Raw genomic sequence first — 21,530 nt, 5'->3', positions numbered from 1 at the left:
ATTCAGTTATTTATTTATTTATTTATTTATTTATTTATTACTGACACGACTGTCACTGCATCCCAAAATCAATGACGTTTGAGCAGACTGTTACACAACTTCCCTGTTACTGTATGCGACTGATCTCTGAGGCTCATTTGCATATAAAGAGGCCAATTTTGCACCAAATGTGTATTACATATCACTTAACTTTAATACTTTAATACATGCAAACAGCACATGAGCACCAATTCATTATGTCCTTGGCAGCACATTGAGAATTACACGGTTTCCTGTGTCTTGTTTGTGCTGGTTTAGTGGCTGTAAGCTGTGCAGCCCCTCAGTGTCTATGCCCCGGGGCCTGTTGTCTCCTAATCCATCCATGTAACAGGCCCCCATACTACCACACTTATATACAAAATATACAAATATAGCCACTAATATATATGACAGAATAAAATAAACTTTAACAAACCTTGTTCCTGTCAGTCAGCCACTATAGAAGCCTTTTCATACTTTATATCAACTTTATATGAATTACTACGCACTCGTTATTATTTACCGTTCGTTTTTTCATTTAACCGTTCTACCGGTTATTTCCTGTCACTACCTTTCAAAATGAAAGCACCCGTTTCACACTGGACGGCACCTTTTCAAAAATAAAAGCACCTCAACATTGTTAAACACCTTGAAAATGTACAAACATGAAAAACAAGCTATATAATACAAAAACACAAATAGGAAGCTTACTAAAGGACATTTACAGTTGTGTTTAAAATAAATGGAATAGTGATATAGTGATTGGAGTATTTACTACTTTTTACTGCTATATTTGATTTATTACCACATTAACAGTCTTATCATAACATGTATTCCTATCAGTAGCAAAACCAGATAATTTACTGTATTTTATAAAGCGATTAAATTAATATTGAGCAGAATTTAGTTCAGAGTTTTGGTCCGGCCCCTGCAACCTTCGTGGTATTGGTCATGTGGCCCCTTGGGGAAATTAATTGCCCACCCCTGCTCTAGATGGAGGACGTTACATCTCAATCCATCCATCAGTCTCTGAGGTGTTTCAGGTGTTGGGGAGCTCACCTGTAGTTCAGCGATGGTGACCTTGTGGTAGATCTTCTCCTCGTCTCGGCGCTGGTCCTGTGGGACGGTGATGTTGGCGAGCACCGTCTCAAACTCCAGAATCTGCTGCATCTGAAGCTGCGTGGTGCTTCTCTCGCCCCCCAGCAGCATCCCCAGCTCCACCATGTACTCCAGGTACGCCACCAGCACCTGCAATTCAGACAGATCTCTGATTCTTTAACCCAGGGGTGTCAAACTCAAAGACACAGTGGGCCAAAATTTAAAACTTGGACAAAGTTGCGGGCCAACATTGATATTTATTGAAAAAATTGACCTAAACAAGTTCAAACGAAATGGAATAAGCAAAGCTTGATATAACTTAATATAACTCCGCAAATCATTAATTCCAGCTGCCATAAGACTGTACAACACTAACACAACCTGAACATTTTTGCATAAATCTGCACATTTCTCCACTTAAATTTGCACTAAGTTGTATATAGTATATTATTACTATTATTATTATTGTATATTTGTATATTGTTAATATGTCTTTTCTTAGATTGTTTATTTTTTATCTTTATCTTAATTGTGTGAAACTTTGCGGCTGTAACAAAGAAATTTCCCCACTGTGGGATTAATAAAGTCAAATCTGAATCTGAACTTAATATTGCAAACATGCAAAATCGAATATCAAATAAAACAAACAAACACATCAATGGCATTCATTTCTTAAATAAAATTTAAATAATTTGTATGTCCCTTTATTTTATATGCGGCCTTCTTTAAATTTAAATTTAACAGTAATCTTTTTCCACAGGCTAAAAATAAATGTAAGAATAAAATAACAATAATAAACCAAATGACTAATAATAATATCCTTCAATGAATGTGCAGCCATTCAAGCCTTGGACTAGCAAGAAAAAGTGCATAAAGACAACTTTAATTGTTGCTCAGTTTGCTCCACACTGATCTACTGTGTTCAAGCCAAAACACCAGCAGAGCATTCTGGGATTTGTAGTATTATTTGCGCTGTATAATACCGGCGGGCCAGCTCTGGTTGTCATTTGGTATTTCCTCGCGGGCCAAATATAATTATACTGCGGGCCAACTTTGGCCCACGGGCCAGAGTTTGACACCTCTGCTTTAATCAAACATCTGTGTGTTATACAGTCAACACTCTCTCAGATCATCTAAATAAACTCTGACAAACTTAAATTACATATTGCAAGAATCCTTTTCCTGGAGACTTAATTTAAATGTACTTAAAGGAAAAATGAAGGAAGAACTTAAAAAGGAAATTCAGTTATACCTGTCAGAAAATGATAATGGGGAAGTCTCCCCATGTATGCTATGGGATGCAGGCAAGGCTGTCTTGAGAGGGAAAATCATTGCGAAATTGGCTTTACAAAAGAGGCTCAGACAGGAAAAATTAGATAAACTAGAAAAAGAGAAAATTTAGAAAAAAGACATAAAAAAGATGCCCAATTGGACATTACTTGTAAAATTAAGGAAATTAAAAAACAGATAAAAGAAATTTACGAGGTTGACATTCAGAAGAGGCTAACCTTTTTGAAACAGAGGTATTATGAAGTAGGTAGTAAATCAGCTAAAATTCTGGCTTATAAATTAAGAAAACAACAAGCAGAGAGGGTAGTATATAAAATCAAAGAAAAAAGCCAAACTTTGCAGCATTTTTTCAACAACTTCCTGACACGAGACACAAGAATCCTCACCTTCTCATTGGCAGTCTTGTTGAGGTAATAGTCCCTGGACGGTAGGAAGAGTCCTGATTGGTCCACCTGGGCACAAGATGATCAGATCTCTAACAAACTGTTGGACTGACATGATCACACAGAGATCTACAGCTGAGTCAGCTTAAAAAAGCATCTGGTGCAGAACAATCAGCTTGGAGAACCTTGAGCTTTCTCTCTTTTTTTACAGTCGGTCCAAATTTTTTGTAAAAATGGTGATTGTTTGTGCTGCATTGGCCCTTTGTGTGGCTGTACACTTTAATTCCTACTACATTTAACTACAATAATAAAATTGGGAATTCTTAGATTCAAAATCACATTTTATGTTGGACTAAAGGACTAAAAAAAGACACAAAATGACCAAAAAAGACACCAAAAGACACAAAATGACTTACAAAGACATGAAAAGAATTCAAAAATGGACAAAATAGCCCAAGACTCCATAGAGTTAAGTTGTTAACCCATTTCTTGTTCCCTGAAAAAGGCCTACTTGTATAATTCTGAAATGTACATTATTTTTCAGTTTTGGTTTTGACAGTCGCTCCAAATTTCTTTTTCTCAGAAGCTGTTCTTTGTGTTGTCTGGACAGGTTTGTAAAAATGGTGATTGTTTGTGCTGCATTGGCCCTTTGTGTGGCTGTACACTTTAATTCCTACTACATTTAACTACAATAATAAAATTGGGAATTCTTAGAGCTATAAAAACGGGTTCTCCATTCCAAAAATGCCCATTGAGAACCAAACATCAAACAAAATACAGTCATGGACAAAATGATTAGACCACCCTTGTTTTCTTCAATTTCTTGTTCATTTTGAAGCCTGGTACAACTAAAGGTACATTTGTTTGGACAAATATAATGATAAAAACATTATAATAACATCTTTATAATAGCCAAAATCATTATCAAGAAAACCATGATGGAAAATGTCTAGATATCAGCTCTTAAATTAAACTCTTAGGGGCTATTTTTGTTGTTATCATTATATTTGTCCAAACAAATGCACCTTTTGTTGAACTAGACATTAAAATGAACAATAAATAATTTTTTCCATGACTAGTTTGAATGTGTGGCACAGGTTGGAGCACACGCTGACTGTCTAGTCCCTAAAGATAGTCAGTCCACACAATAATCACATGCCCATCATGTGTCATGGAATTATACATGTATTTATACATTTCTACTTTTTCTGAGCACTTCACATCCCTGTTCCAGCTGTTAAGCCGACATTTACACTACCTGTCAAAAGTTTTAGAACACCCCAATTTTTCCAGTTTTTTATTGAAATTCAAGCAGTTCAAGTCAAATGAACAGCTTGAAAGGGTCCAAAGGTAAGTGGTGAACTGCCAGAGGTAAATAAAAAAAGGTAAGCTTAACCAAAACTGAAAAATAATGTACATTTCAGAATTATACAAGTAGGCCTTTTTCAGGGAACAAGAAATGGGTTAACAACTTAACTCTATGGAGTCTTGGGCTATTTTGTCCATTTTTGAATTCTTTTTATGTCTTTGTAAGTCATTTTGTGTCTTTTTTGGTCATTTTGTGTCTTTTGGTGTCTTTTTTTGTCACTTTGTGTCTTTTTTTGGTCATTTTGTGTCTTTTTTTAGTCCTTTAGTCCAACATAAAATGTGATTTTTAATCTTTTTTTAACTTTCAAAACACTATCATGCTCAATAAAGAATTTTAAATGTTGCAAATGTGCATTAATTTCAGAGTACACTGAGACATTAAACTGCATCATTTTCAATTAAATTCTGGAAAAGTTGGTGTGTTCTAAAACTTTTGACCAGTAGTTTACACTTGGTGTAGTTTCCAGTGATGTAGACTCACTTAACTGTGGTGCAATATTCCAAATGTCTTAAGTTGATTTGAACATGATGCTTTAATGGTAAAGGTTAGGATGGTTGACTAAAAGAAAAACATTTTTTGGTGTCATTTGGCCAACATGACTATAATTTCTGCAGCTTCTATTTGTTCTGTTTTCAGGCTTTTGAAAATCTAGCTTTATGACAGGTCCTTTCAGTGTTTTTTTCTTTTTTATGATTTTTGTCATTATAACTGTGTTATTCTGCACAAAGACACTTTATAGTTATTCAAACTTCTAGCCGTGCTGGTTCCATTCCAACGTTTCTGTTAGAAAACAACCAAAACAAAGCTTAAAATTGTGATATTTCTGTCAAAATCACTTTATTCTATATGTTTCCTTTAAAACGTTGCATTGGGACAAACCAGATCCTGTTAAAAACATTAAATTCTGCTCCTTCGGCGACACTGTGATATCAGAGGCTAGAAAAATGGAAATAGCTCAATATGAACATTTTCCCCATTTTTTCCCCAACATTCTTGACACTTGTGGGCACTTGCAAAAAATGTATATGGATAAATTCTATTTCATTCCAATTAGAAATAAAAAAACATATTTATCAGAGAAATTCAGTCAACATGTTTTTTTTCTTTTTTTATGATTTGTGTCGTTATAACTGTGTTATTTTACAAAAAGACACTTTTGAGTTGTTCACTCTTCTAGCCATGATTCTGCTGATTCCTTAGAGCTGCAGGACTTAATATATTGGAGTGAAATACAAGGCCACAGTGAGTAAAATGTAAAAAAGAGCAACAAAAAAACCCCTGTGGCGAGCAACAACACTTTGTTTTCATTTGCAGAGAAAGGGACTGTTAACTGCTCTACAAATGCAGAGGTGCATGCTCGTCCCTTTAGAAGCTGAAAGCCTGATCCAATGGTGGAAAATCCTGCAGAAAAAGTTGCTATGACAGCATTGGCAACAACTGCCGACACCTCAAAGCAACCCAGAATAAGGCAGACGGGCATCTCACAAAGAGTCTAAATGAGACTGACAGGAAACACAATAAAACACAATGTGTCGTTTCAGAGGTGGACAGAAAATGCTGCTTATATTTTAGCCTCATAGGCTCGTAGAGTGCTACTGAGGCTACGTTTACACGAGGACGGTCTGAACAGAAGACGCAAAAGTGGCGTCGCGTCTTCACTTTTTATTCCTCGTTTAGACGAGCGTTTTCAGGAGGAAATCTGCTGCATACGGTGACGCAAAAGTGTGTGAAATGTGATTGTATGCAGCCAGGCGGCATCACTTAAAGCCATAAGAGCATCTTTGGGCATGCAGAAGTTTTCACGCCACACATTTTCATCAGCTACTCCTTCCACAAAGTTCTCCTCCATCACTAGATCTCCCAGGTCTCGTTCACAGCCGTCTGGCTCCTCCCACCAATCGCTGCATCCAGAATGTGATGGAGGTAATTCCAGATCCTTCTCTGTTCACTAATACTATCTGTACATATCCTGGACATTTGGTGGAAAGACTCCTGTAAGTTTATTAGAGCTGCCAGAGCAGCCTGAAGGTCCCACCATGGAAATAATCCCACGTTTGTTTATTTCCTGTCCTGGAGCATGTATGTGACGTAAACACATACGTGACGTGAGCAGATCAGATCAGAGTTTTGTGTCTTGTCAGTGTAGACGACACGCTACGGAGGAGCGGATTTAACTTTTCCACTTTGGAGGGTGGTTTCAGATTTTTGCGTCTTTAAGCCCAAAAAAACGCCGTCACCGTCTAAACGAAAGGCACTTCAGATAAAATATTTTGTCGTTTTTACCCGCAAGCGTCCTCGTGTAAACGGGGCCTGAGTTCATTTTCCGCCTTTTGCAGAAAGCTGCCTTCCTGTAGAGTGATTCTGGTTAAGAAGCCGGTTCTGGTTTTACCTGGATGACGTTGCTGTTGGAGTTTTTAGGATCGGCACTGACTCCGACGCTGAAGAAAGGCTGAGCTCTGTACGGACCAGAAACCACCTTCAGAACCTCCATGAAGTTGTCCTTCTCCCAGGGTCCCGTCATGTTCCAGCCCCCGATCTACACAATGAGACAGAGTCAAGGTGGTGGTCAAGGGACGAACATCAACATCATGATTATTTACACGTTGGTTTTGATTAGCTAGTGATTCATATTCAACATTTAAAATTAAATTATTAAAATCACGACTGAATTAGTACATTACAAGTTCATGTTCATCTCTTCTTTTATTCATAAGTTTAGACCTGATTTGTATGCTGATGTTGATAAACTTCATCTTAAATTATCTTAATGAGTCATACAGTATGTATCACCAGCTTTACAGGAGCATCTCAATACATTAGAATAAGATGGAAAAGTCTATTTCCAGTAGTTCAAGTCAAATAGCCCCAACCAAGTATTGAGTCATACAGATGACATACTTTTCAGAGGCCAACATTTCCATATTAAACATACATAAAAATTAATAAATGAAGACATGAAATGTTTCATTCTGTGTAATGGATCTATAAAATTTGTTATTTCCATTTTTTTAATTTAACTGCTGACATAAATAAACTTTTCTATGATATTCTAGTTTATTGAGATGAATCTGTGTACCTCAGAAATATAGAATCTCTGAGTTCATCGTCTTTGTTTAGTTTTTTTGCATATGACCTACATTCCTACATTCGTTTTATTCATCCAAACTTTATTCTAGAGGCTGTATAATTAACTATAATTTGAGTTTACTGGTGCACAGATTTACCAAACACATTTGAAAACGGTGCACTTATGAAAAAAAAACACACAGTTTATACTCCATCACTCTAAAACACACCAATAATGTGTTATTATACATTTCAAATCATGTTTTGTTTCTGATATGTGCCCATCTGTGAGTGAGACACAATAAAACAGGTTTTACAGGGAGTTTTACCCCTGATGCTGTTGTAGCTGAGTCACCATGGTGACAAGGTTGATGAGTGGTTACCTTGGCGATGAGGTCTATGAGAGGCTGAGCTCCCAGCTCCTCGATCCTCTGGGTGTTGAGACAGGACAGGTAGTAGGACTGAGTCTTCCTCTCCGCCTCGCTGCTGCCGTTAAAAGTCCCGTTCTCTACAAATTAAAACATTAAGAGATAATTATTGTTAGTTATTGCTGAGCTGCTGTGACAACTAAATTTCCCCTCTGCAGGATAAATAAAGTCTGATCTTATCTTATTTCCTTTTTTCTAGCCTCTACTTGCAACCATTCCTGTCCTCTCCCCTCTGCTCCGTGTAAGCAGCCTGCAGTAACGTGACTGTTCATCTCAGCAGAATCAATTATGGCTTCACAGTGTCGCTGAAAATTTAAAGTTTTTTATCAGGATTTGGTTTGTGCAAACGCGACGTTTTAAAGGAAACAGAGATGGATAAACCAAAGGAAAGGAAGGCACATACCCATTACAAAAAAACTAAAACTAACACTAAAACTAATAAAAACTAAACTAAAACTAGAAAACTCACTCTAAAAACTAACTAAAACTAACTGAATTTGAAAACAAACATTCACAACAAAATTAAAACTAAAACTAATTAAAAATCCAAAACTATTATAACCTTGTACCTTATTAAGAAATGTCATATTTTGTGTTAAAGATACTTAAAATGTTTCAGTCATGTCTGGTGTCGCTGAGAATTTAAAGTTTTTGTGCAAACGCGATGTTTTAAAGGAAACGTATAGAATAAAGTGATTTTTGACAGAAATATCACAATAAGTTTTGTTTTGGTTATGTTTTCTAACAGGAACGTTCGCAACCGATGAAATTTCAAGAACAGTCGGAAAGTTCAAATTCAGACGATAACGCCTGTTTTTTCAGTTTCTTTCTTTGATAAACGGTGAATTTGCTACATTTGAATAATCATGATACTGTGCGTAACTTGTAACTTTCCACAGTTTCGGTCCTGTGTGTTGTCTCACCCAGCAGGTGTTTGAGCAGCGCCTGGTTCTGCTCCCAGATGCTGTTGAATGTGGACCAGCGCGACCGTCCGTCAGGCAGCGGGTTCTTCCTCATCCAGCCTCCACAGGCGAACTGGTAGAAGTCGTTGCAGGGGTCAGAGTTGCGGTCCATGGCCTCCACCATCTGACTCGCCACCGTGACGCAAGCCTCCGACAGGCACAGGCCACGCCCACTGTCTGCAGAGCATCATGGGAGAGAGGAGAAAAGTGAAGAAGAGGAAAGGATGCGGTATATGAGGGTGTGCCATATCGTAATGTTCATGATTGTACCAGTATATTTTTTTATGAGTAAAAAAATGCATATCATGATATTGGCAACATTTCTACTTGACATAGTGGTGTAAGGGTTTCTCTTAATTACATAGACCAGGGGTGTCAAACTCAAATACACAATGGGCCAAAATGTAAAACTTGAATAAAATTGCGGGCCAACATTGAACCAATAAACCTTTTAATATCTACCAAACATGTTTTGCTTTAACATTAAATATGGAACCAGCAACGCTTATAAACATACAATATATAACTAAATAGTGCAGATATGCAAAATCAAATTTCAAATAAAAAACACATCAATGTCATTAATTTATTAAATAAAAATTAAATAAAAATCGTATGCCTCTTTTCTATTTGCATCCTTCTGATTTAAATATCAAAATAAACTTTTTCAACAGGTTAATAAATTCTGCCTTTCTTTTCTCCATTTTTGGGAAGGGGTAGCTGGGAGACAGCTCTAGCTTGAGGTTGCTATGACGACTGTCACAGAGGAGCGTTTCTGGGTCCTGTCCTGATTGACGCGCCAAAACAACAGCAGGGCATTGTGGGATTTGTAGTATTAGCTGTAAATGCGCCGTATAATACCGGCGGGTCAGCTTTTATAGTACAATAATAAGATAATAATTTGGTATTGCCTCGCGGGCCAAATAAAATTACACTGCGGGCCAAATTTGGCCCGCGGGCCAGAGTTTGACACCCCTGCTGTAGCTTAACAATGCAGTTTTCAAAATAATTCAAAATAAGAGCACAGTGTGTTAACACCACAGAATTTACAAGAAGACTGTCAAAATAAGATGTCTTAAATAAAACATACAAGAACCCTTATTCTCCTTTACAATAATTAATTGAAATAGGCAATGATTAAGATCAGTGTATATGATGGAATAGTGGCATTAGAATGTGTGAGAGGCACCAAATTTGGGCTTTTATGAAAAAGCTCAAATTGTGGCATGCCCCCGGACCCCCTAGCTGCTATTTTCCATCACGGTTTGGCTACTCCATGTCCTAGTGGAAAGCCCTGTTGACTGTGAAAAATATTATGTGAGATGTTTGCTCACATTTAGCTCTCAATGTGGACAGGATTGATGCATTTTACTTAAAACTGTACAACATTTTCTACCAGGGGGCATGGCCCCAGGCCCCTTAGATGATTATTTTTTATTATTTGCTGATACTCAAGAGTCAAGAGTAATTTTTTTGTATTTGGCCACTGTTGAGATGTGTACTACACTACATTTTAGATTTATGATTCATTTTTATTTTGTTGTGCATTTTTTTTTTTTATTTACACAGGCTAAAAAAAATCCATCCATTTTCTTCCACTTATCCGGGGCCGGGTCGCGGGGGCAGCAGGATAAGCAGGGCATTCCAGACGTCCAGAAATCATATTTTTCTATATATTTTTCAGTATTTTGTTATATCGTTTAGAATATCGTTGCAAAAATACCCTGAAATATGGTGATATGCTTTTAGGGCCATATTGCTCACCCCTAGGGAAGGAAAGAAAGAAGAAGGAGGACATCAGGAAGGCAGGGAGGGATGGGTGGAGATGAGAAAGGAAAGGGATGGGGAGGCAGGGGAGGAAAAGGAGAGTTGAGGCTGGATGGAGAAGCATAGGCGGTGGTGAGAAAGAAAAGGACAGAAGGTCAAGTAGGAAAGGAGGGGGGAAGGGAAGGCAAGAGCAGGAAATGAAAGAAAACAAGAGGTTGCAAAGTAATGGAGGAGGGGTGGAGAAGTGGTGCAGGAGTGGAAAATAACGAAAGGAGAGCAGAGGCAACAGGTAGGGAAGGTAAGAGGAAATAGAGAGGGAAGTGAGGAAGTGAAGGAATTGAGGAGGTGGGGAAATATAAGAAAGAAAGCTGGGAAGGAAAAGAAGAGGTGGTATGAAGAAGAGTGATAAAGGGAAGATACGTAGGAGGTAGACAAGAATTGGTGCAGTTGGAAAAGAAACAGAAAGCTGAGTAATTGAAAGGAGGAGGCAGAGAAGGAAAGACGAGGTGAGGAAGTGAAGGAAGCCGACAAAAGAAAAAAGGGAGAGGGTGACAATGAAAAGTGAAGGGAAAGAACAGTCTCACTGCCAGCTCCTTCAGAAGCAAAGGGTCGACTTCAATACATGGTAAATGTTGTGAATTCTCACAAAACTACTTGCTCATCCTGTCCCGACTAAAGATACTGACATCATATAAAACTAGAAGATCTAAGGAATCTATAGAGCCCAAACATGTCAGGAAGTTTGGGCTCTATAGATTGCTGCAAAGTAAGGCTATTTGGCGATTTTGACATTAAAAAATACACAGATCAATTAAAAATTCCATGTGATCAACCAAATTCTTAATGACCATTAACCGATCATCATTAATTATTCCCATCCCTAAAAGGAATAGAGGAAAGGTGAAGGGGTTGTTAACTTACCGGAGCTGAATCCTAGTCCCAGGACCAGCAGACAGGCTAGAAGAGCCAACAGGGCAGCGAGCAGCAGGACCGACAGCAGAACCTCCAGCTGGGTCCTCCTGCCAAAGATGTCCACACCTCCTTTCCTGAAGCCCACCTGATTGAGACCGACACACAAAGACACAGAGAAAGATACTGAATATAAACAGCTGGACCAGGACTTTCTATTGATTTGTCTTGAACTTTAACCCAGGTTCAGGACTGGCCACTCCTCATGGATCTCAAGGTGTCCACCCTGGGTCCACAGGGATACAGTCATGGAAAAATGTATTAGCCCACCATTGTTTTCTCCTTTTTTTCTTGGTCATTTAATGCCTGTTTGGACAAATATAATGATAACGACAAAAATAGCTCATAAGAGTTTAATTTAAGAGCTGATATCTAGCCATTTTTCATGGTTTTCTTGATAATGATTTTGGTTATTATTCTTTTAGGCTACGTTTACACGAGGACGGTCTGAACAGAAGACGCAAAAGTGGCGTCGCGTCTTCACTTTTTATTCCTCGTTTAGACGAGCGTTTTCGGGAGGAAATCTGCTGCATACGGTGACGCAAAAGTGTGTGAAATTGGATTGTATGCAGCCAGGCGGCATCACTTAAAGCCATAAGAGCATCTTTGGGCATGCAGAAGTTTTCACGCCACACATTTCCATCAGCTACTCCTTCCACAAAGTTCTCCACCATCACTAGATCTCCCAGGTCTCGTTCACAGCCGTCTGGCTCCTCCCACCAATCGCTGCATCCAGAATGTGATGGAGGTAATTCCAGATCCTTCTCTGTTCACTAATACTATCTGTACATATCCTGGACATTTGGTGGAAAGACTCCTGGAAGTTTATTAGAGCTGCCAGAGCAGCTTGAAGGTCCGACGCATGGAAATAATCCCACGTTTGTTTATTTTCACACATACGTGACGTGAGCAGATCAGATCAGAGTTTTGTGTCTTGTCAGTGTAGACGACACGCTACGGAGGAGAGGATTGAACTTTTACACTTTGGAAGGTGGTTTCAGATTTTTGCGTCTTTAAGCCCCCAAAACGCCGTCACCGTCTAAACGAAAGGCACTTCACATAAAATATTTTGTCGTTTTTACCCGCAAGCGTCCTGGTGTAAACGGGGCCTTAGTCACTACCCAGAGACCAGGACCACAGCTGAGAACTGGAGCAGAGATCCACTGGTGAATCTTGAGCTTCTTGAACTCCTTCGGTTGTACAATGACCTTAGACTTGGAAGTGCTGACCCTTAATGTTATAAAAATTTGTATTAATCTGGGGTTTTTCCAACGTTTTAATCATACTAAGCAAATGTGATCCTGTCTGCTGTATGTAGAGGCACTGGCTTTGGGTTACATCAGACCAGTGCTTCTGCTAAAGGCTGGCAGGCTAGATGAGGTTAACTAAACTACGCACAAAAAGTAAGGCAATTTGTGTTGGGTAGATTATTTTGTTGTTGTAACAATGCTTTTTGGCAATACATTTTATACCGTTGGAAAGCCTGAAGCCTCCCCTCTGAAAAGGTACCATAAGTGTGAGGAACATCCTTTTGTGGGATTAGCAACAGAGCTGAGTATGAAGGTTGCGCCAAAGAAAAATGTGCCAAATCTTCTCTGCCAATAAAAGAATGCTACTTTGCCATTGACTCTTGTTTGGTGGATTGGATGATTGAAGTTTGAAGAAACAAGACATATTGGCAATTTAACAATTTAGTGATTTAAGGAACATGAGCCTCAGTAGCGTGTGGAATAACCATACACAGCCACAACAGCCTGGCACCTCCTCCTCAGGCTGGTCAACAGCCTGGCACCTCCTCCTCATGCTGGTCACACGCTGCTGTGGGATGGCCTCCCATTCTTCAACCAGCATCTGTCGTAAGTCAGCCAACCTGGTTGTGTTGGTCACTCTGGCAGGAACAGCGCGCCCAGAATGTGGAGATATGGGATTGCCACTGGTTGCAGAATCTCATCTCGATATCTCTCTGCATTGAGATTGCCTCCAATGATGACGAGCCTCGTTTTTCCAGTGAGGGAGGTACCGCCCCACACCATCACACTGCCTCCACCAGTGTGATGGTAGAACAGACACCAACTGTACTGACTGTACTGACTACATACTGTAGCAGGGCCCATTCTCACAGATGATGCCAATCAAATTTCTGATTGGCATCATCTGTGAGTACCAAAAGCTCAAAATAAGAGTCAATAGCAACAACAAAATAATGAGAAGATTTGACACATTTTTCTTGGGCACAGCCTACACACTCAGCTCTGCTGCTTATCCCACAAATGGATGTTCCTTACAAATGTGGTACCATTTAAAAGGGAAGACTTCAGGCTTTCCAACGGTATAAGATTTATTGCCAAAAAGCTTTGTTACAACAACAAAATAATCTACCCAACACAAATTGCCTTACATTTTGTGCGTAGTTTATATGTTAAGATAAAGGGAAGTACTCATGACTGGGGGAGTCAGACACGGGTCAGACGTATTTCTGCTGACCGTTACCTTTGACTTTGGGGAACTGAGAATAACAGCATCTGTGTCAGACAGGTCAGCTAGACGGTGGAAACCTCCCACTATAGGAGGCATATAAGCCAACAGTTTTGAGCCTTTTTCTCTGTAACCTTACTCGCTGTGTTGCATGATTTAAACGCTCCTCTTGTACAAGACTTTAATTAAATTCAACTTAAACTTTGATACTTTGAATCCAACTGTCTTTATTGAAGGGTCACTCTAAAAAAGTTCTTATAACACTTAACCTTACCTAAACTTCAGGGTTGGCTGGAGGTCATTGCCAGAAAAAAGCAAACAGAACTGCATCATCTGCAAAGAACACAGATATGCTCCACCAAGATGAACTGCCTTCAAGTATCTATTCTGCGATGAAGCCTCTGCAGATGATGCCCTCTGATGTCTCCAAACCCCCAAGAATCTGCCCCTAAATGGAAGTTGGAGACCTCATAATCATAATCATCCCCAGAGAGATGTCGACCCAGCAGCCGGTGTCCGAGACAAACAGCCCCAGATCTGACAACACATCTGCAACACCGACCTTTGGGCCTTTGGTTATCTGGAGCCAGGTACACTTTGATGATTTAACATGGTGTTTTGGACAATCCATGACTTGCAGAGTCAAGAAACTAAACTCCTCCTCTGTAGAGCCCCGGTGGTGGAATGAACTTCCAAACTCCATCCGATCTGTCGAGTCCCTCTCAAAGTTTAAGAAGAGACTGAAGACCAAGCTCTTTACTGGACACATTTACACTTAATCTACGTAGATGAGATCCATAAAAAATAAACAAATGAATAAATAAAATAAAATAAACTGTTCGCATTAACTGCTTGCCCTTCCTGAAAGCACCTGCGTCCTATTGGACTCAAACTTAACTCATGGCACTAACTCTTGTGTTGTTTCTTGACTTCATCTTTGCTTGTGGTGTATTACTCCTCAAATGTACGTTGCTCTGGATAAAAATGACAGGTAAGCAGTGGTGGGACGTCAGGGCCAGCAAGGCCTTCTCTGCTGGCCTAACATAACCAGTTAGGCAGTGCTATGCAGATCAACAGAGTCACACCCGGGACTGTTAACGGTATGTAAATAATCTGGCGCATTGGGGCAGCTGTGTGGTTGTACTCAAAGCAACAGAAAGTCACAGAAAGTCGTGATACGTCACGTTTTGACATGAAAACGTTTTTTCACAAAGAGACTTGTTTATTGTGTCGCTGTCGCCAAAGTATGGCCGTCTTGTTAGTGTATTTCTGATATTAAAGTGCGATTTTGCAATGTATTGTACAATCTTGTTAAAGCTTGCATATTCTTTGTGGACTCATTTAATAAAACTTTTTGGAAAGATAATTTTAAAGACCCTTTTATTTTTAAGTTTTGACAGTAGCGTATCAGATATGTTTTAATTGCTGATGCGGTATTGTTGATTTGTAAAATGCGCCGGATAATAGCCCATTTTGTAAACAACTGAGGTGATGCAATGCCTAGTAGTGCTTCAGTGTGTTTCTAACTACTCTCCAGTCCTGGTGTTATAAATGCTGGCATAATGAAAGGTATTTATTGACTAAGTTGGACATCACTGAAGGTCTAAGTGTGAAATGCACCGCCCGCCACTGCTGCTAAGTGATACTGTAGAATTGCAGAGAAGAGGCAGCTTTAGGTTCCTGGAAGAGTTTAATTTGGGTATTTGTGTAAAATTGAAACCTCCCTTGGTTAAAACAGAAAACAAATGAAAAGACTGATGACAAAAACCGTCAGTGAGGATCAGATCGTCCTGTTATCAAGATTTCCCTCATGGCCCGCTGTAGACACCGTCTCCAGGACTCAAACTACTGTTTATGTTGCGGATATGCGCAGACAAAGTAGTTCAGCTAAGATAAAGTCTGATCAAATACATGCAACTGCTGTGATGCAAGATAAGCGAGTTCCCTGTCTGAGAGTATTATAAAAGGTCTGTACAGTGTGCTGGAGTCTGATAAGTCTTGTAAGTCTACCCTAAACAACACGGATCAGGACTGGTTTCTATCTGAACTCTTCAACATTTCAGGTATCACTGAAGCTCCTCTGCTCCTCTGCTGGCCTTCTTTGTCTCCTCCAGGGAGCTGACATTGTTTGAGCCAAAGTTTCTCTCTGGCAGCTCTCCAGCCCTCCTGCTGCTCCTCTTTGTGGGTGGTGGACCCACACGATGTGGCACTCAGTTGTGTTTTTAGTCTGAGCCCCCCCAAGGCCTGGCTCTCTGTGACCGTCTTTGGGATCTAAAATCTCTCTGAGTCCAGGACTTCGTCTGGGAAGAGTTAGCCACGAGAGATTAAAGAAGATTTCCTGAGGACATGAGGAGTTATATTTGTAAAACTAATTTTGTCAGCTCAGTTGAGTCTCCGTCCTCTCCGAGACAAAATGTCACCCGTCATTGTGATTCTGTTCTTTCCGTACATTTTCTGTACTTTTTCTGTACATTTTTTGTTTTCCTTCTGTCTGTCTGTCTGTCTGTCTGTCTGTCTGTCTGTGTGTTGTGTTGTGTTCACTGACCTCCACTCTGTCAGGAGACGAGGCTGCCTCAGCTGGAGTGTCCGACCCTTCATCCTCCTCCAACGTAGCTCGCTTATAGCTGGACATCTGCAGAGAGAGACAGGAGCCTGAGTTTAAGAACTGACAACAAAACAAGTTATAGATCTGTCCAAATAAAGGGGTTAACTTAAACCTGCATGCACCAGGTGCTGCTTAAAAAAACTTAAACTGATAATAAACTTTTTTCCCCACAACTTGAGGGATTTGCCCAATGACTTCGCCCTTCAGACCTCCCGACGTTCAGTGGGGCAGTCCTGCATTCAAAACTTACTGAAGTAAAAGTACAAAAGTATCAGCATCAAAATGTTCAGAAATAGTATCAAAAGTACAAAAGTAAAAGTACTTGTTATGCAGAATGGACCCACTCAGATTGTTTTATATATTCCAAATATATTATTAGATTATTATTATTAGTGGTAGTAGTATTATTATTGATGCATTTATAAGCGGCGTTTACATTTTCTCAAGGTAGGGCTCATTTTAACTACTTAATAGACTGCAACATGCTAAATAAATATACAAGTCTATTCTGTTTTATATTTATTATATATTTTATTTATATATATATATATATATTTTTTTTTTTAATGTTAAATCTTGACTTGAAAAGTAGCTAAAGCTGTCAGCTACATGTTGTGGAGTAAAAAGTACAAGATTTACCTCAAAATGTAGTAATGGAAATGCTCAAGTAAAGTACTTGAGTATAGTAATTAAGTCAATGTAATTAGTTATATTCCACCACTATATATAGAGACAACTGCCGTCTTCACTTGGCCTGGTAAGGAAGTGTGCTTGACAATTACTGTCTTTTAATATCTTCATTTAAACTCAAATATGTACATGGATACATTAAGTCATCATATTAGCTATTTAACTCAGCTACTATTACAACCCACTAGGTCAGCTGCTCCCAGAGGTCGGGTAAAGTGGCGTTAAAAGCAGGTTGTGGCTAAAAAAAGCACAGCAACATAATGTCGGAGTGGTTCAAGACAAGGCTTTCACTTCACTTTATTGACTTGGCTCCTCCAGACTTGAGACCCTGTGAGTAACTATTTCTGAGACTCAAAAGCAGCCACTGTTTCTCAGCGATTAGATGCATTTGAACAGCTGTAACCAGCAAATCCAAGGCATGTGTTCAGGGTTGGTAGCCGCTGCCTCACAGATAATCAACATGCTTCCGATATAGTGAATTTTTTTTATCTGGAATGGAAACAAACCTTTTGCAGTATAACTCTGCAAGGAAAATTGTCAATCAATTCTAGAAATCTCTAGAACTGAGATAATAAAGAATAGATAACTTAATAAACATCAGTACTGTGTTCAGGAGTGTCAATTGTTAACAATTTTAGTACAAAATATATAAATATACAAAAAGCTCATATCCATTTCTGGTCATTTTTTGTCTTTTTTGGTCATTTTGTGTCTTTTTTGGTCCTTTTTTGTCTTTTTTTGGTCATTTTGTGTCTTTTTTTAGTCATTTTGTGTCTTTTTTGCCATTTTGTGTCTTTTTAGTCATTTTGTGTCTTTTTTGGTCATTTTGTGTCTTTTTTTAGTCATTTTGTGTCTTTTTTTGGTCATTTTGTGACTTTTGTAATTTTTTGTAATTTCTTTAATTAATATTTTTTTTTCTCTTAATAAAAAAATACTTTTAACTACTTTTTTTTTTAGATATTTTGACTTTGAAATGGGTCAATTTGACCTGAAACATAAGAGGAGGGTTAAAGAAAACATATGTTGTGGTTCAGACGATTAAACTTAATGTAATGTTGTAAGCTGGTTCCTAGCTTCTTCTTCTTCTTCTTGCTGTTCTCTCTGGATGACAAGTAAAAATGATGATGGTTAAACTGTTGTTTGTATTGATTGCTGTGCTTTGACTTATTTATTATTCATCAGCTGTAGTGAGTACGCCAAAACACCCCTCTGGGACAGTAGAGCTTTACTCTCCTGTAGATCTGATATCAGCTCTACAGACACATTCAGGCACTGCCATAAAGTAGGATAATTTTATCTTTAAGTCAAAATTGATTGAATTTAAACAGTTAAATCGCAATATATTGTTTCGCAATACTCACCATATCGCAAAATGTTTAAAATCGCAATAATATCGTATCGAGACTCAAGTATCAGGATAAAATCGTATTGTGCGGCCGATACGCTGATTCACACCTCTAGGTGACGCACACACACACACACACACACACAGTCTGGTTTTCATAAATCATAAGGACTCCAGTTTTAATCCTCACCGGTGGGGACCACCCTTTCTAGAGGTTGTAGAAAGCTGAAAAAAATTGAGTAAGCTTGCTATAGCTTAGTTAACCTATACACGCCTTCAAACCTCTGAAATTATGAAGTAAGGTTTAAGACATGTTTAAATAAGGCTTTACGGGGACATCCGGAAAAACCAGTAAAATACCTGCTTTATGGGGACCAGGAAGGGGCGGTACCGACCATATATGGTAGTGGTGTGTGTGAGAATCAGTGCGTGCAGTACCAGCTGCCTGTAGTTGGCGATACTGAGCAATCTGTGTGTGTGTGTCAAGATGGAAAATGGTGAATAATGGGCCAAAGCTAAAAATCACATAGGCACCTTTAGAATGACTCCAGCATTGATTTAAAATGAATTCCCTCATGGGGACCTCTATTTTGGTCCCCATGGTGTCTCAGGTCCCCACGGCGTGACTGTGTAAACAGATGAATGTCCCCACCAGTATAGGAATACAAGCACACACACACACACACACACACACACACACACACACGCATGCACAATCTTTTTATCTCTAACTCTGTTTTGGATTGAGTTTTTATTACTATTTTATTGTTTTACTGTTTTTAGTATTTTATTGTTTCATTGTTTTTATTTATACCTATTTGTGTGTGATTTATTCTATTTTAATAACTGTACAGCACTTTGGTCAACTGAGGTTGTTTTTAAATGTGCTCTATAAATAAACTTTGACTTGAATTGACTTCTGGCAGCAGCTTTATTTAAAAATAATGCTAATATACAGTAAATATCTGTATTTAAAATATGAATTATGTATTGTCACACATTAAACAGTTAAACATTAATTGTTTTAGGACAATAAGACGCAAAGAAGATTGAGGTGATTTTTTTTTCAGAATAAAACTGTGAGAAAACAAGGAAAAACAGACTTGGGACTCGCAAAAAAGATATCACCTTATTTACACATGCACACACACACACACACACACATATTTTCATATTGCTTCTTTATGTTTTGATCCATCTCGTCCACTTCTCGTCAGCTTGTCTTTATTTATGGATGTGCTCCAGTCTGCGTGTCGTGCTGGTAATGTGATCTGGTGTCTGGATGGAAACAGGCAGATGTGAGTGCGTCAGGAGGCTCAGCATGAGGAGATATTTAACTTTGATCAAATAAATCTGCACTTCCTCTGTTTACACTCAGCTCCTCTCTCTCTCTCCCTCTGTGGTTGGGCCTCTGTGTCTCTCGCCCTCTCTCTCTCTCTCCTCCTTACTCATTGTGTGGCAGAAACATAAACAGAGCAGCGCTCCACCCTCTGATCCTGGATCAGCCCCACCAACACATTGTATTAACTGGAGCAGCTGCAGCAGCACAGTTCAAGTCATTTCACCACGACAACGCCCCGCGTGAGCTGCGTTCAATTACCATGGAAACCGCTGCGGTGTGGGAGAGGCACTCACACACTAATGCTGCTGCTGCTTTAGCATGTTAGCATGTTAGCATACCTAACCTTATGAAGGACTCTTCTGGTGCTCAGATCCACTTAATTTCAAAGATATTTGTCTGATCAATGTAACAAATAATACAAGTGAAACTTGTTCAATTAAATATATGCATGTTATCCATTTTCACTTCTCAGTAGCAGCCCCCAGACTCTGGAACTGCCTCCCCCTCCACATCCGTGCAGCGCAGTCACTAAATGTTTTTAAATCCCACTTAAAAACCCACGTCTTTTCTCTTGCCTTCGATTAAAGTTTTTTTTGTCTTTCCTCTGGCAAGTGCTAGGGAATAGTGTACCCTAGTAATTCCACAGTGCTTTTAAAAAATATCCCATCTTCTTTTAATTTATTTTAAATTAAATTTTTTTTTTTTTTTTTTTTTCTTTGTTACCTTTGTCAATTTTGTCAAATCTGTATTTTATTGCACTTTCTTGCACTTTTATGTGAAGCACTTTGGTGCGGCTCAGCCGTCTGTAAATGCGCTATATAAATAAATCTGACTTGACTTGACTTGACTATACATGCACTGTATATGACCTGTATTAATATACAGTCATGGAAAAATTATTAGACCACCCTTGTTTTCTCAAATATCTTGTTCATTTTAATGCCTGGTACAACTAAAGGGACATTTGTTTGGACAAATACAAAAATAGCGCTTAAGAGATTCATTTAAGAGCTGATACCTAGCCATTTCTTAGTTTTCTTGATAATGATTTTGGTTATAATCAAGAAAAAAATCTTGTTGAAATCTCAATGAATAAAGTAACTAAAGCTGTCAGCTAAATGTAGTGGAGTAAAAAGTTCAATATTTTCCTCAAAATGTAGTGAAGTAGAAGTATAAAGTTACATGAAATGGAAATACTCGAGTAAAGTGCAAGTACCTCAAATTTGTACTTAAGTACAGTACTTGAGTAAATGTACTTATTTACATTCCACAACTGCATGTACCACTTGGCCTTATGGGTCCAGTCAGAGTCTTTTATTTAATTTCTTTGCGTGGGAATGTGATGAGTTAAGAGCTGTGTTTTGTTTTTGTTTTTGTTTGTTTGGTGGTTTGGCTCCGCCCACACCATCATTTGTTCATCACGTCACTTGACTCCTTTTCTTTGGAGCACAAAGCTTGTAACTCTGTCAGGTTTTCTTTCATTTGTTACCCGACACAATAAGTGGCAGTGCTTGCCTGACTTGCTTCCCAATGTGATATTGTATTTGAATAAATAGAAGAAGGCAGATCGCCTTTGTGTGTTTTTCTCTCCACTCTAGCTCTCTTCTTTCTCTCACAGGCAGACCTGAGACAGCGTGTTCTCACTGTTTGTTATCTTGTTTAGGCTTTGTAGCTCATAGATACACGCCTGGAAGAACAACACACACACACACACACTGTAAAA

General features: G+C 38.8%; 1 protein-coding gene across 1 annotated transcript in view; it reads right to left on the bottom strand.

Moving 5' to 3' along the window:
• ece2b (endothelin converting enzyme 2b) overlaps window positions 1-21,530 on the bottom strand; it is a 55,377-nt gene that overhangs the window by 18,628 nt on the left and 15,219 nt on the right. Inside the window, exons 2-8 of the mRNA XM_059331809.1 lie at window positions 16,371-16,457; window positions 11,303-11,438; window positions 8,576-8,791; window positions 7,608-7,732; window positions 6,548-6,694; window positions 2,793-2,858; window positions 1,078-1,266 (exon numbers count right to left, since the gene is read on the bottom strand). Coding sequence (XP_059187792.1) covers window positions 1,078-1,266; window positions 2,793-2,858; window positions 6,548-6,694; window positions 7,608-7,732; window positions 8,576-8,791; window positions 11,303-11,438; window positions 16,371-16,457 — 966 coding nt within the window. The remainder of the gene's footprint in view (window positions 1-1,077; window positions 1,267-2,792; window positions 2,859-6,547; window positions 6,695-7,607; window positions 7,733-8,575; window positions 8,792-11,302; window positions 11,439-16,370; window positions 16,458-21,530) is intronic.

The sequence above is a fragment of the Centropristis striata genome, chromosome 4, assembly GCF_030273125.1.
Source record: "Centropristis striata isolate RG_2023a ecotype Rhode Island chromosome 4, C.striata_1.0, whole genome shotgun sequence".
In the NCBI taxonomy this organism is placed as follows: Eukaryota; Metazoa; Chordata; class Actinopteri; order Perciformes; family Serranidae; genus Centropristis; species Centropristis striata.
The sequence above is the reverse complement of the archived record's forward strand: the minus strand, read 5'-3'. Positions and strand labels throughout refer to the sequence as shown.